Source organism: Lepidochelys olivacea (genome assembly GCF_965140295.1).
Source record: "Lepidochelys olivacea isolate rLepOli2 genome assembly, chromosome: 27".
NCBI classification, from domain to species: Eukaryota; Metazoa; Chordata; order Testudines; family Cheloniidae; genus Lepidochelys; species Lepidochelys olivacea.
Genome location: NC_140437.1, coordinates 14,818,002 through 14,832,877, shown reverse-complemented (window position 1 = coordinate 14,832,877; position 14,876 = coordinate 14,818,002). Strand labels below are relative to the sequence as shown.

The 14,876-nt window shown below is 54.8% G+C and overlaps 1 protein-coding gene across 4 annotated transcripts in view; it reads left to right on the top strand.

The window, feature by feature from the left end:
* The window catches only part of SRCIN1 (SRC kinase signaling inhibitor 1), a 204,993-nt gene that overhangs the window by 46,956 nt on the left and 143,161 nt on the right, over positions 1–14,876 (top strand). For 2 of the 4 annotated variants that reach the window (XM_084615769.1, XM_084615770.1), the window contains one exon: positions 9,856–9,918. The exons of the other annotated variants lie outside the window; for them this stretch is intronic. In XM_084615769.1, the coding sequence (XP_084471895.1) occupies positions 9,856–9,918 (63 nt within the window). The remainder of the gene's footprint in view (positions 1–9,855; positions 9,919–14,876) is intronic. 4 annotated transcript variants of the gene reach the window in all.

The window sequence follows — 14,876 nt, the reverse complement described above, 5'->3', positions numbered from 1 at the left end:
TCCGCAAGAGGGTTTCAGATGGTGGGACCCTTTCCAAGGCACTGCTGGGGCGATCAGGACTGTTTTGCTTTCTGGCATTCCCTGTCTGTTTTCATCTTCGCCTTCAATTCAGACATCTCCCCTGCTGAGCATCCCCAGCACTTGGCGGCCTCCTGTTTGTGGCATCGCAGCAGGGATGGAGAGTGTGTGCAGCACAGGCAACCTCAGGCCGCAAGGCCGGTGGTGTGTTCAGGGGAGGGGAGGGCAGGCCCGGGGGGAAGAACCTCCGATGAGGCAGAAGCAGCTTGGATGAGTCAGCAATGCAGAGAGGGGGTCAGCAAGGAGCAGGAAATGGAGCAGGACTGCAGTCAGAGCAGGAAGAGAGAGCTAGTGGGTTGTGGAGTCCGTCTCTCTGCACTTATGGGTCAACCCCCCCCACGGCTAGCAGACGCAGCTGAGTGACGGCTGCACTGAGACCTTGGTCCTGCCCCACGAGGGGCGGCAGGTGCGAGGGGAGTTACGCGTCGCACTGAGTGCTCATGGTTGTGTCGACGTCGCATTGTAAACCCAGGTCTGCGGGACCCAGGCTCGCAGACTCGGTGTTTCCAAGCCCATGGTGGAGCGTCCCCGCTGCAGGATGAACCGGAGGGTACAGCTGCTGGCCCAGGTGTCTCAGCTGCGCTGACGGATCCCTACTGCACTCCACACACCTCCTGGCTCGCGTCTGCGTCTGCAGCTTGACTCCTGTCCCCCCAAGGGCTGGGATCAGCAAGGGCTGTTCAGGTTCCCAAGTAAAGGCGGAGGTCGGGGCTCTGCTAGGAGCCCGATCTGCAGCCGGCCTTTTGTTGGAGAGAGGGGGAGGAATTAACGGCTACTGTGCAGGGAGAGCGGGGCGGTGTGTATGTGTGTGTGTGTCCATGCGTGTGTGGGGGGGATCAGTGAAGCTTCACCTGGAATTTGGGCTGAGCCGTCCCCATGAGACCTGCAGGCCCGCGCTGCCCACCAGACGCTGCTGGGGTTGCCCCTGTTCAAACCAAGGGCTGTAAATGCTTTAGATGAGGAGGGGGGAATAATACCTGGAGTTTGTAGAGGCTGATTGTTCACATGCAAATTCCCCCCTCCCCAACACCCCCATTCTCTAGTCCCATGGAGAACGCTGGGGGCGGTGCTGGGCACAGCCACAGTCTGGGTTTTCGATGGCCCCAGGAGCTTACTTCTCTCGCCAAGGAAGCCACTGAGCCCCTAGGGTTGAGCTCGGGTGATGAGCCCGCCCCCGTCCGAACCACAACGTCCACACACTGATTTTTAGTGCCCCGGTTCGAGCTTCGCATGCACAAGCCTGGCTCCCAGCATCCGGGCAGACAGAATAGAGGCCAGGTGGGAGTTGGGGGAGAGTTCTCCTAGAGCGCCTGTCCTAAATAGCCTTACGCTGCCCTGCCCTTGCCATCCCGACGTGGGGGTACACTGGGCATGAGAGGGGATATACATAGCTCATGCTGCTGTGACATAGCCCCGCTTAGTATCAGACCTAGGAAAGATTCTCTAGGGTGGCGTGAACATAAGAATGGCCCTACTGGGTCAGACCAAAGGTCCGTCCAGCCCAGTGTCCTGTCTGCTGACAATGGCCAGTGCCAGGTGCCCTAGAGGGAATGGACAGACCAGGGAATCATCCAGTGATCCATCCCCTGTCGCCCATTCCCAGCCTCTGGCAAACAGAGGCTAGGGACATACTATCCCCGCCCATCCTGGCTAACAGCCATTGATGGGCCTTAGGGGAGGGGGTCACAGAGACTTTAGAAAGCTCCCCCATCCCCGCAATCCTAGAGCTAGCTACCACACTGGGGCAGTGCAAGTTCCCAGTCCCACTGATGCCCGGCTCTCCCACTGCAATCTCTCTCCCTTGCTCTCGGCCTTGGGCGCTCCCAGTCGTTTATAGTCAGCTCCGTCCCCTAGCCCAGCGTAGCCACATGAATCCTGCCATCGCGGCTGCTGACCCTCTAACGTGAAGCGCCCTTTGCTTTATGGCTTCCCAGCTGCCCTTTGATTCAAAGAACGGGGGATAAGGGGTGCGCGCCCGCCCGTGCAAAGGCCACTCTGAGCGCCGAGCCGTGCGAAATAGCCCTGCCACAGTTGTAACGCTGAGGAGCCGCGAGAGAGACCCACGCTCGGGGAGCTCGTGCGCACAGGAGGTGGCATCGGCAGTGCCTCAGGACTGAGGGAATCTGTCTCATTTCGGGGAAATTAATGATTCCAGCATAATTTGAAAAGCATTATATGGCTCATTAAAACCACATTGCCCAGACCAAACAGAGCGTCTGCCGGCTCCTGGGCCTGTCAGCCTGCTTCCCAGCCCTGCCTCCCTGTGCCAGGCAGGGGCATCCCCCACTACCTGCTAAATGCGGGCGGGATGGTGGGGTTTGGGTGCTCTCTGCCCACAGATGATCCTGGCAGCATCCCCACAAGGGCAGCCCGTGCCCCCTGGTTTTCACCACTTGGGGAATGTAAAGGGCTCCGGCAGGGGGCTGGTTTCCCTCCCTAGCCGGCTACGGTTCCTGGCTTGCTGCCAGAATGGCTGCAGGGAATGGGGATGGGAATGGGGCTGAACTGGGGGTTAAAGCTGGAAAGGGGGAAGGGGGGGCTGTTGCGTCCCCCAGCGTCGTTCTGCATGACGACATCACAAAGAACATGCCCTTTAGGGGCAGAGAAGCCACTTGAGATCAAAGGCCAGTGCCCTGCCTACCTGGCAGGGGTGGTAGCCAGAAAGGCGTAGCCACTGCACCCCTGGTTGTCCCCCTGCATTTGTACCTAGAACCCCCTTTCACCGCCCCTTGAATCGTGATGCTGTCTCTTCTGTGGTGAGTCATTCAATTTCCATGCGTGCATTGGGGTAGGGGAAGGGCTGTGGGGGCAGCCCTAGGTCCCTGTGACACAGGCAGGGATAACGCCATGGGTAGGGCCCTACCAAATTCACAGCCATGAAAAAAGCATCACGGACCATGAAATCTGGTCTTTTGTGTGCTTTTACCCTATACGATACAGATTTCACGGGGGAGGCCAGCGTTTCTCAAATTGGGGGTCCTGACCCAAAAGGGAGTTACGGGGGGGTCACAAGGTTATGTTTGGGGGTGTCACGGTATTGCCACCCTTACTTCTGCACTGATGCCGTCAGAGCCGGGCGGCCGGAGACCAGCGGCTGTTGGCCGGGCGCCCAGCTCGGAAGGCAGCGTCCTGCCAGCAGCGGCGCAGAAGTAAGGGTAGCAGTACCCCCCTCCCTCCCCACAATTCCGCCCTGGGTCTGGACCCCATCAATTACAACACTGTGAAATTTCACATTTCAATTTCACATTGAAATCACCAAATTTATTATTTTTAAAATCCTATGACCGTGAAATTGACCAACATGGATTTGGCAGGGCTCTAGCCCTGGACCTGCAATCCGTGCTCTTGTTGCACAAGGGCGTGAGGGGGCCCATGCGATGTTCCCTGACCGGAGCCCGTTCGGGGGCCGGGGGGCAGCTGGCTCTCCATGCCCCCTTCCCGGTGCAGCCACGAAGCGCCTGCAGCAGCCGTCTCAGGAGTGCTGGGTGAGGAGCCGCGGGCGGGCGTGCTGGTGGAGTGTTCAGAGTCAGTGTTTCTCTCCCGGTGCCTTGCTGCCGCGGTGCTGATTTCCTTCCAAGAGGCTTTTAATGGTTCCCGAGGTCTCCACAGGGTGAAGACAGCTAGCGATTGCTCCCCCCCGCACGCCCCCCTCCTTCTGCTCGCTTGCGCTCGCTCTCCATTCCCTTTCCACTGGATCTGTTTGGGGTTGGGGGTGGGGAAATCAAAGAAGAGAACAATTTGGGATTTTTCAATCTTTCTTCATCCGCTGCACTGCGTGAAAAGCAAAGCCTCTAAAGGACACTCAAGGACACTGCGAAGGAGAGTCCCCCCCACTCCTCTCACATCTCTCCTTTCTTTGGAGGAATGAAGAAGAGCAACTCCCAGATGCTGCCCCACTAGACGTACTCCCCCCAGCCCCCATGTATCACATGCCCCTTCTCCCTGGCATTAGCCCTTGCAGGTCCAGGACTGTGCGCTGTTTGCTGCTGGGGGCTCACCTCTCCCTAAGGTGAGCACTGGATTGCAGGGGCCATGAAAATGGGGAGCTTGCCTAGGCCCCGTGGCTCCTTGTGTTGTTTCCATTTCCCTCCTGCCACACCCCAGTCAGACCCAGACCTTGCTTTGTGGCTTGGGGAGGGGGCTGGGTGGAAAGCGAGCAGTCCAGAGCTCAGCTCGGCCTTCTGGTGTGTATTTGGGTAAATAGAAAGTCCTGACATTTGCTTTGTGATTGTCTGTGGGCAAATTCCCCTTCGCCTGCACCTTGGGGTGGGGTTGATGGTGAGGCCTGAAGGCAAAGCATAGCCCAGCGGCCTCGGCTCGGGGCCGCAACCCTGTGGCAGTCGTGGTGGAGGGAAGTTTTGCAGAATGGTGACTCCCTCCGGCAGAAACCCAGCCCAGCAATTGGGGCCATGATCCAGCAGAGCCCTTCCATGGGACTGCACCCCGGCTTAAAGGCAAACGTGTGCTTAAGTGCTTTGCTGAATAAGGGCCCGTAGGAGGAGGGCTGGGAGCCAGGACTCCTGAGTTCGTTGCTGCCATTGTATCGCTGAATGACCCTGGGCGAGTCACTCGGCCTCTTTGTGCGTCCGTTTCTCAAGCAGGGATAACTCAGGGAGGGGTGTGACACTTCATTCACAATAATTAGCCCTCTTCCTTTCAGGTCCAAGCCCTTTGAGAAGGGGAATCAGCATTATTTCCATGTCACCTGTGGGGAAACCAAGGCACAGGGCAGGGAAGTGACTTGCACCTAGTCGCTCAGTGGCAGAGCTGAGCCTGGAACCCAGGAGTTCTGACTCCAGTTTGGTACCTTTTTGACCGCACTGCTCTTTGAGACCCTTGGCTGAAAGATACAATAGCAGGGCACGATGGCATTACTGCAAACTGGAAATTCCTGGACCCGTCTCTCCTTTCCCCTCCCCAGCCAAGCAAAGCCTAAGAAGTGAGTAGGAGACCGCAGGTCATAGAGTCAGGAGTCTCTTTGACATTCTTCACTCCCCTTCTGAACCAGAGAGAGCTCATCCCCCATTCCCCCACAACACACACACTTGTAGAACCTGCACACAATGGTGAGTCCCCATGCCAGCACAGATCCGTAACAGTTTATTAGCAGAGGCAGGGCTGGATTACTCCATTCTTGTGGCAAAGTCAGGGAGAGAAAGGACGGTTTTGTGGTTAGGGCACAGGACGGGCTTAGGAGCGCTGAGTCCAATTTCCCACTCTGCCACCCACTCCATGTGTGACCTCGAGCAAGTCCCGTCAGCTCTTGATGCCTCAGTTTACCATCTGTGAAATGGGGATAATGATTGTTCTTTCCTCCCACCCTTTTTTGGTCGAGTGTGTTTGGACTGTAAGCTCTCTGGGGCAGGGTGTGTCTCTTTGTGCATGTATATCCCGCAGTGCAACAGGGCCCTGATCTCAGTGGTGGGCTGTAAAGTAAAGACCTTTGAGGATCTGGGCCCAAGTGCTATCGTAGTAACTACGAGAATGACAACTGTTCTCCTAGCACATTATCCCATAAATAATTAAACCCAAACTACAAAAATGAGCAGGGTACGCTTAGGGAGGCATTCCCATTGTCTGGTTGGGGTTTTTTTCCCCATTGTGTTTTGTTTGTTTACACGCTACTTTGCAAAATCCATTCGTGAGCCCGGATTCTCCCAATTCCTAGTGTGACTCAGCGAGGTCTCACCTATGCTGGGGCCACAGCCTCATCTGGGCAGGACCCAGTTATAAAAATGATGAAAAAGCTGTAGGGTAGAAAAGACCCGCGGTTTGAAATTTGGCTGTGTGAAAATTAGGCATCTCCATGCTTATCTGTTCCAGTTACTACCCTCTACTTACCAGTGATCGGCCAAGGTCTGACTGCCCTTGACATTGTGCGCGAAAAATTACAAGAACGAATTAACCCCATCGCCCTTACCCCAAGAATGAAAATTCCAGCAACAACCCACAGCTAACACAATTTAGCTTCAACTCTGCCTTTGCCTGCTTCAGCAAAGCACTTAAGCACATGCATGTCTCAGAGAGGATTTTAATGGTTCCCGAGGTCTCCACGGGGTGAAGAAAGCTAGCAATGTCTCCCCCCACATGCCTCCTCCTTTCTCTCACTCGCATGTTCTCTCTGTTTCCTTTCCACTGGATCTGCATGGGAGAAGGGAAATTAAAGAAAGTGATGTGGATTTTTCAATCTTTCCTCATCCACCTGCTTAAGTCCTATTGAAATCCATGGCCTTGTCTTCTTACTTTGTTTTATCTAACAGCTGGTAACTAACCTGAAGTCAAACCTTAGTGAGGACAAGGCAGTTTGAAGCTTTCACACAGGTCAAGGTAAAGGCTACGGGAGAGCCTAGAGTGTACCTGGACCTGCTAACGGGTTAAAACTACAAGCTGCCTTGTTTTCACTAAGATTTTACCCCATGTTGGTTCCCATGTGTTAACTAGCACATGCTAAGAACATACCCCTTTTCCTAGCGTGGACACCCCATAATGGGACTTGTGCATGCTTAAAGTGAAGCATGGGCTGAAGTACCTTGCTGAATCAGGATGGACTTATTAGTTGCTGATTTGGAGCCAGAGTCCCACCCTGCCCTCCTTGCCACTCGCCTCCGGCCCAGGGAGGAAGAGTGAGGAAACTCTGGCTGTTATTGACCAAAACGGCTTCAATTTTTGCAGGGGTAATGAGTGCCCACAACTTCAGCTGAAATCCCCAGGCACTTGGCACCTTTCAGAAAAATCCGGCTGCTTTTATTTAGGTACTGACCAGCAGGGACCCAAGTTGGAATGTTTTGGCCTTAGAACCTGGTCTGAGCCTTGGCACTCCCGGTCTGCCGAGGCATTAGCCCAGTCACACTAGAGCAATCTGAACTCCACACTAGCACCTTTCTGGTTATGTGTGTTACATTAACACCTCGAGGTCCCAGCTGAGACCAGGGCATTTTGCTAGGTGCTGTGCAATGCCCCAATGGACAAGGACCATGAAGGATGGGAGGAGAAATGGGGGCACGGAGAGTGGAAGTGACTTGCCCAAGGTCATGCAGCAGGTCAGTGGCAGAGGGGGGATTAGCGCCTAGCTAGTCCCACTCCAACTCCCTACCGACTGGGCCATGCTGCCACTGTAACATATGCCATTATGGTCACCAGCTTGGTTCTGGTTGCGGTGTAGATCGGGTCTCACTCGGTGCCACGGATCAATTGATTTATGTTGTCCCGGTAAAGGGGGTTTATCACATTCCCCAGGCTGTATTCATTGGCCTAGTTACACCGTCCCTGGTGGGAGGGAGGGGACTCCTGGAGAAGGCCCTGGCCTGCTTTGCCACTTGTGTGAACCCACAGGGCCATGACCCAGAAAGGCAGTGATGGAAAGACTGATGCTCCTGCGAGGACAGCGGGGATCAAAGGAGGGGCCGTGGAGGGGGGGAGAGAAGAGAATGTCAAGCAGCAACAGCAGAGATGCATGAGGAGAGCAGAGCTGGAGCCGGGTGCAGCTCCCTCCCCCCCCCCCCATGCCGCTGCCAGCCCTTAAAGAATGAGGCTCTTGTGAGAGCCGAGGCCTCCCCTCCTCCCTCGCCCCCAAGCCACACAGCCTTGAAGCACGCAGAAGGGAGAAGAAAACAACAGCCCCAGTCCCTAAACACAAAGGATCAAAGGGAGGTCTGGGGCCATGTGTCCCATGCGCCTGGCACAGCTTGTACTCAGAAGCATCCCGGTCAAAAGGCTTTTTAGTCCGTAGGCCCATCAGGAAGCTGGGGGGCGAGACCTTTAACCCGCCCGTGCCGTGTTTCCAGCTCAGGTGGAGAGGGGGGGTGTGCGCCCACTGCTAAATACAGCCACCCAGAGTTTAAAGAAGAGCCTGCTTGGTGCTGGGGTTTCATTTGCTCGTAACAATCACGTCAGGGATAGCCCAGCTCGGAACAATACGAGGATCAGAAAACCAACCCGAAGGCCGTGATTGCTGAGTGGTTGCCGGGAGCCACAGGCAGAGTTTGTCTGGCAGGGTGGGGCCTGTGGCATGAGGGCTCCCGATGGTGGCGATGCCGTGGGATCTGCCGTAACGATAACGATGCCCGGCTCGGCATGTGGCAGAACCCGGGCGTCTGCATGTGGCAGGATGGAGGCGTGCGAACCCGGTGGGTTTATTGCCACCTGCCCTGAAATGCGCGTCGTCCCCCCTATGCGCACCATGGCAGACAGCTAACCCCATGGTGGGGAAGGCAGACGCAGCCTTCTGTGAGCAACAGTTTATGGCAGCTAATTCAGGCTCAGCCGTGTCCCAGCTCCAACTCGGGCATCATCATGGTCCGTGCATTCTGGGTCACCGCTGAGGGGATTCTCAGAGCATCACTGTACTGCGAGTTCTCTGCTGGAGAAGGACCTTCGAAAGAGACCTGTCCAGCCTTGGGCTGATCAGGAAGCCAAGGGAGAGGAAGCTGGAGGATTTATTACAGAGCTTGTCCAGGCCTTGAGGGAGAGGGGGATTGTCTGGTATGTTTTATGACAGTGGCTTATTTGTAGACTCCCCTCCAGGGATGTGGCAGTCAGGGCGTAGGACCGTGCTCATAGCCGGGAGTTTTTCTCTCAGTCCGGTTCTTCTTTTGCTCACCACTGTGCTCTGGGGTAAATAACGGATCTGAATCCACTTGGCCCCTGGTGCCTCTCTGTAAGGCAGGGCATGTGGCCATAACCACAGAGTTGGGGGTTCAATGATTCCCACTGCCCAAAAAAAAAAAAAAAAAGGCCTGAGTCCAGATCCTCCACTGGTGTAAATCAGCGTAGCCTTGTTGATTTCAGTGGAACCATACCAGCTGTGCCAGGTGAGGGTCTGGCCCCTAGTTTTTAAAGGTGTTTATTCTTTGTCTATGGAGAGTTCTGTGTTTTCCTAACCTGCTCCCCCAATCTATATGTGTGTATGTGCACCCACACCCAAAAACGCTCGTGTGCAAACACACACACACACACACACAGAGGTGGAGTGGGCCATCTGGTCCAGCAACAAAGGGTTTCTGTAAGCCGGTGTTCTGGGTTTATTTTCTCTTCGAATCCTCCAGGTTTTGAAGAAGAGGCACAGTGTGACTGGGGGTTATTGAAACGCAGGAACTCCAAGAGAAGTCATCTGGATCCAACCCTCTGGTAACTGTATAGGGAGCTCTGTCTCCAGGCAGGCACCTCTCCCTTCTGACTACCAGACAGCCGCATTTATAGTCTCCTGGCTTTCCTCCAAGGGCCTGGCTGTGTCTTCGGTTCCACGGCCTGCTCAGTGACTCCTTGCTGTGGCTGTGTAAAGGGATCAAAGCAGGCCACTGACTCTCTGGTTGTTGACATACCAGCAGACCTTCTGAACCCTCGTCTTCTGTTTGTACGTTTGTGTGTGTGTGTGAGGGAGCAGTGCTCTCTGTGTGTGGACAGGAGGGAGCTGGCAGGCGTGCGAGTCATGTCTGTGTGACTAGTGGTAAACGGATCTCTCCATCCAGGCTTGGGCGTGCGAATGGTAACACGGAGGTACTGTGTCTATGTGCATATGCTTGCCGTGCTCCTTGCCTGCTCGTTACATGGAGCCGGTGGTGAGCAGAGACCACAAGACTGTAAAATTCCAGCCGTTCTCTCCTTCCCGTCATTCACTGATTTTATTTACGTATCGGATCCTTTCTCCTGCTGCGCTTGTGTTTTCTCTCCATTTAGCCTGATTTATTCATTTATTCTCTCCACCCCTCCATCCCTGGCAAACTTTGCCTTCTGGGTCGTGTTCATTCATGAATTTCCTCCTTTCCTGTCCTTAACCAGGGCTCCATCGAGTTGCAGGTGGAAAGAAGCCAGGACTCTGTTCCCTTTGTTTAAAGTCACCAGGTTAGTAAATGCCGGGGGGAGGAGGGCTGGCAGTGTCCCCCCCCCCCCGCCCCTCTTGTTGAATGTTTAATGTTTCACCTCCACCTCCCTCTCCCCACCCCCAAACTCTCAGCTGACTATTGCAGAATCACTCAGCACTAAACCCTTCCCTGCTGCTCTTGGCTACACTCCGTGGGAAGCCTGAGGGCCAGTGCCCCAGAACAGTATTGTCAGATATTATGGCCATGTGAAGCCAGCACCTGTTCCTTGTTGATGTGGGGGGGGAAGAGCCTGGAATGTGGGATCCTATGGGGATGGGCCTTGATTTCTGTACCACTAAAGCCACCATGTTCTCCCTCCCGGGTGGAGGGGGCAAGTCGATGGCAGGGGCGGATACAGAGAGAGAAACCTCTCGATCCAGTTGGCGTCATGTGAAGAGGCAGAATCCTTAGCCAAGAAGTTGTGGCAATGTGCAGTGCAGGGAGCGTTTAAAACAAAAATCAGAAGAAAGTGAAATTCACCCGAGTCTGTTCAGCAGCAACCCCTGCTGGGTCTGTCAAAATAATAGATTATATTTCTATGGCGTCTGTTGGCCTCCAATGTTCTGGGTGTTTTCCTTTGCAGAGAGACAGCTACAGCAAAAGTTTAAACGGGGTTTTGGTTTTTTTTAAGTGAAAACTGCATTAGACTCTTGTCAATCAGGAGCAGGTGCTAGGATTTTAAATAATAATAATGTCTCCAAATCCATCACGTCGTGCTGCTGTGTCTGCCGGCAGAAGACGGGCCTCGATGCCGCGGTACTCCTGCGCTTTCTGCACCCCCTTCCTGATAACGCTCTCTACTGGGTGGATCTCTGTGATCTCACCCTCTGAATATCTGCAAGGGGGGGAGGTAGGATCGACAGCCCTCCTCACGCGGCTTCTTGTCCTTTGCCTCATTTCTCTTCAAGGGTAGATCCAGAAATGACACACACCAGCTATCGTCACGCAGTCATCGTTTGTTGTATTTATCTTAACTAAAGCCTTGGCTAAAATCCTGGCCCTATTGAAGTCCCCCTGGGAGTTTTGCTGTTGACTTGGTGGGGCCAGGGACTTCACACCTTGCTTCCTCAGGGGTTTGAGCCGCTTCTGTAGCTTTGTCTGTCGCACAATATGCAATGGTCCTCCAGGGAGAGAAGCATCTCCCAGCCCCTGACTGGAGCAGTTTGTCTCAAGATGCGCTACCTTTGAGTGACCTGCTGTTAGCTACAGACCTAGAGAACGTGTAGTGTCGACACTGGGTCTGTCTACACTGCAGTCAGAGATGCAGCAAGTGTCGACAGCCCTGAGCTCGCTTGGATGTAGCTAGCTCGAATGACAGTGAAGCTGTGGCAGCAGACGCTAGCCACTCGAGTTCATACCCAAGGTCCCGGGCGGGCTTGTGCAGCTCAAAGCTGTTTCGGGGCCGTCTACCCGTGCTGCCGTCACACCTCTGGCTGCGGTGAGGACAGACTCAAAGTTTCTACGCTGGTGGCACACGTGCTAGTTTGAAGGAGGGTAAGTTGCATGGGTGCATGCGCTGGCGAGTCTGTCTGTCCGTCCGACGGGTTTGCACTGGCGGCTGCATTCCCAGTGTAAGCAAGGCTTTAAACCCGATTGTGGCTGGTGGGGAAGGACTGGAGATGCAACAAACAAAGCCAGCAAAACGCTGGGGGAGCCAGGCCTCCGTGCATGAAGATAGTGGGAGGAGAGTCCAACCCTTGGAGAGAGGTTGGAGAGGAGGCTGTGGGTTGGGATCTTACCCTGTTCTGAGTCCTTGGTCAGGGGTGTGATGATGTGACGCAGCAGGGAGGGGGGAGTGTTGACCTGGGAATGTGCCCTGGGGATGGGAGACCTGAGAGCCTGTAACCTGAGCCAGGACGGGGAGGGGGAGGTGACACCTCTGCCCAGGAATGTGAACAGAGGCTGCAGAAGGGAACCTGCTGGGGGGGTTTAGTGTCAGTTTGGTGCTGGGTGGAGGAACGCAGGGACCCCCAGGGCTGGGGTCTACGCTCCCTGCTCCCCCAGAAGGACTGGACTGAGGGGTCCTGGTTGTACTCACAACCTCTGTTTTGGACTGTGTTCCTGTTGTCCAATAAACCTTCTGTTTTACTGGCTGGCTGAGAGTCTCAGTGAATCCCAGGAAGAGGGGTGCAGGGCCTGGACTCCCCCACACTCCGTGACAGGGGGCATGGCCTGTGAGCCACTGAATCTAGGCCCAGTGTCTAGGGCAGGCATTGGCTTTGCGTCATACTTAGCATGTGACCTTTTCAGGCAATTTCTCCTCTCAATTCCCCCATCGGTAAGATGGGGTGAATGTGACCTAGCCACTGTGCTGGGGCTCGTTGTTTGGGGGCCTGTTTGAAATGTTGCTCTACCTAGGCTTGCCCTGGGTCTGTGTGGGCACTGAGAACAGGGGTCAGCTTTTGCTTCGTTGCGCCAGTGGGATACTTTTTAGTGTCGTCCGTGCAGATGGCTTGTTGACCTGTACCATAACCCGTTATCCTGACACCTGAGTGGGGCTAGCCGGCTAGGAGAGCAGCGAATGGCTAATCCCCTGTATCCATGTAGGAATCTGACTGGGGGCTGTGAACTTTGCTTTGTCTTGCTTGTGGTCCCAGAATTGTACATGAAATTAAACTCCTGTCTCAGAAAGGTTTGCATCCTTGATGCTTAGCTGGTGAGCAGGTTGCAAGCTTGTTTCCTTGGGGCTGCACATGAAGGGAATCTTGGAACTGGTGCACCTGGCGGTGGGAGCCTGTGGTTTTCTTGCAAGAGTCAATCCCAATTTGGAGGGGCTTGTCCCGTGCATTTCCAGGCATTAAAACAGGTCCAGTGTAGGTCTGCCACTCATCCCAGTGCTTCTGCGTTGGTTCCAGGTCTCAGAATTGCCACCCACAGCCACCAAATGTCATCGTGTTGTCAAAATGCTCCATGTGCCCTGAAAACATAGCAGTTGTGGTGATGGGGTGTGGGGTTTTGAGTTTTAAGATGTGCTGGTCAGTACTTAGGGTATGTAAAAAACAGTCCAGTGAGAGCCAAAAGGAAGGGTGATCTAGAGGTTAGGACATTGGACTGGGACCCAGGAGGTCCAGCTTCAGTTCCCAGCTGTCACGCTTCCTGGGAGTACCCAGAGTCAGGAGGCATCTTGCTGCCACCTGCCCTTATCATGGGGAAGTCTTGTCTGTGCTGGCTGTGTACCAGCTTCCCGACTCCACCAGCCTTTGCCACCCCAAGCACTGCCTGCCAGGCCTCCGCAGGCCTTCCTCACCCTGTACCGGTCAGTGATAGGCACACGTCCACCTCCGAGTCCTCCAACCACCCCTCTGGAGCTCCCAGCCCCTGTTCCACTGTGCACGCCCAGAGCTCTCAGACTCCCTGCTCCCAAAGGCATCGTTCACCCCAGCTTGCAAGGTGGAGCTCGGAATCTCCACCCCGCTTAGCACCCAGCACTCGGAGGTATCTACCCAGTGATGCCAGGAATACGTTTATCCTGTCGTTCGGGCCGAGAGACGCTAAGAATATTGGAAACAAATAGCTCCAGAGACAAAAATCATAATGTGCTTTCTACCTCACAAGGCATCCCCCCTCCTCCTGCAAGCCCACTTATCCCAAGTCCCTTTCCCAGCATTCTCAGCCAGGTTGGCTGAGATCTCCCTTCCCTAAGACCAAGCCCCGCTGGCAACTTGTCTTCATGTGTGGAAGGGCGCTGCACCCCCAAACATACCACAACAGACCTCTGATGTGCACCTGGAAAGAGGGTCCTTCCCTCCGTGGATGTTTCCCTCGGCCTGTTCACTCCCTTCGGAAGGCATCACCAACTTGTGGCTCAGAATGCTCCCCGACACCTATTGTCTGTCGCACAATACGCAATGGTCCTCCAGGGAGAGAAGCATCTCCCAGCCCCTGCCTGGAGCAGTTTGTCTCAAGATGCGCTACCTTTGAGTGACCTGCTGCTAGCTACAGACCTAGAGAACGTGCTTTTTAGTGTGTGTCTGTAACTCCTCCCGTATTTCCCGTCCACACGTCTCGTGTGGCGCAGGCTTTTGGTACACACCATTCATGATCCCTTTTGGTGAACCCATGGGATCCCTGTACTCCTGCACCCTCCACCAGTTGGCATCCGGGGTCCTTGGGTCACACACACCTTGGGCAAGGCCAGGAGGGCTGGATTTTCAGCAGCCCCTAGCAGGTTCCTACAGTGACACTTTGGGCCAGTATTCAAATAGCTGGAGCTGATTATGGGTCTTTTGAAACATGCCCTTCCACATGTCTCTGGGCTTCAGTTCCCACCACTAAATGGGGATAATCATCCTTCCTTTCTCCCATCAGTGACGAGGTCAAAGCAGCAGCCTGGAAAGGGTTAAGAAGCAACCACTGCCTATCACATGGATATATAAGGAGCGGGGGTATCAGGCATACGGGGGAAGGATGTGTCCTTTGGCCCCAGGTTGAGGCAGGGAGGCCTCTGAGGATTGTGAGCAGTGGGACAATAAGCAATGCCCCAAAGAAAGACCCTTAAGAGGATTTAGGCGTAGAGTTGATTTCCCCTTCCCTGAAACCAGTCACCAGCCCTGTTTGTGCCTCTCTTGTCTATTCATACTCTGAGCTCCCTGGGGCATGGATCACGCTCTCTTTGTCTGTGCAGCGCCCAGCACAACGAGGCCCTGAGCTCAGTTGGAGTCTCCAGAGGCGTGGCTGCACTGCCAACCCCTCCCCACGGCAGCGAGTCTCAGAGCCGGGTCAACTGGCTCAGGCTCAGGGAGCTCATGCTATGGGGCTAAAAGTAGCCCTGTAGAGGTTCCCATGCAGGCTGGAGCCTGGGCTGTGAAACCCAGCAAGGGGAGCGGGTCTCAGAGTTCAGGCTGCAGCCCGAGCAGGAACGTCTGTGTAGCTATTTGTAGCCCCATAACGCAAGCTGGAGTCAGTTGACCCAGGCTCTGAGACTCCCTGCTGAGTTAT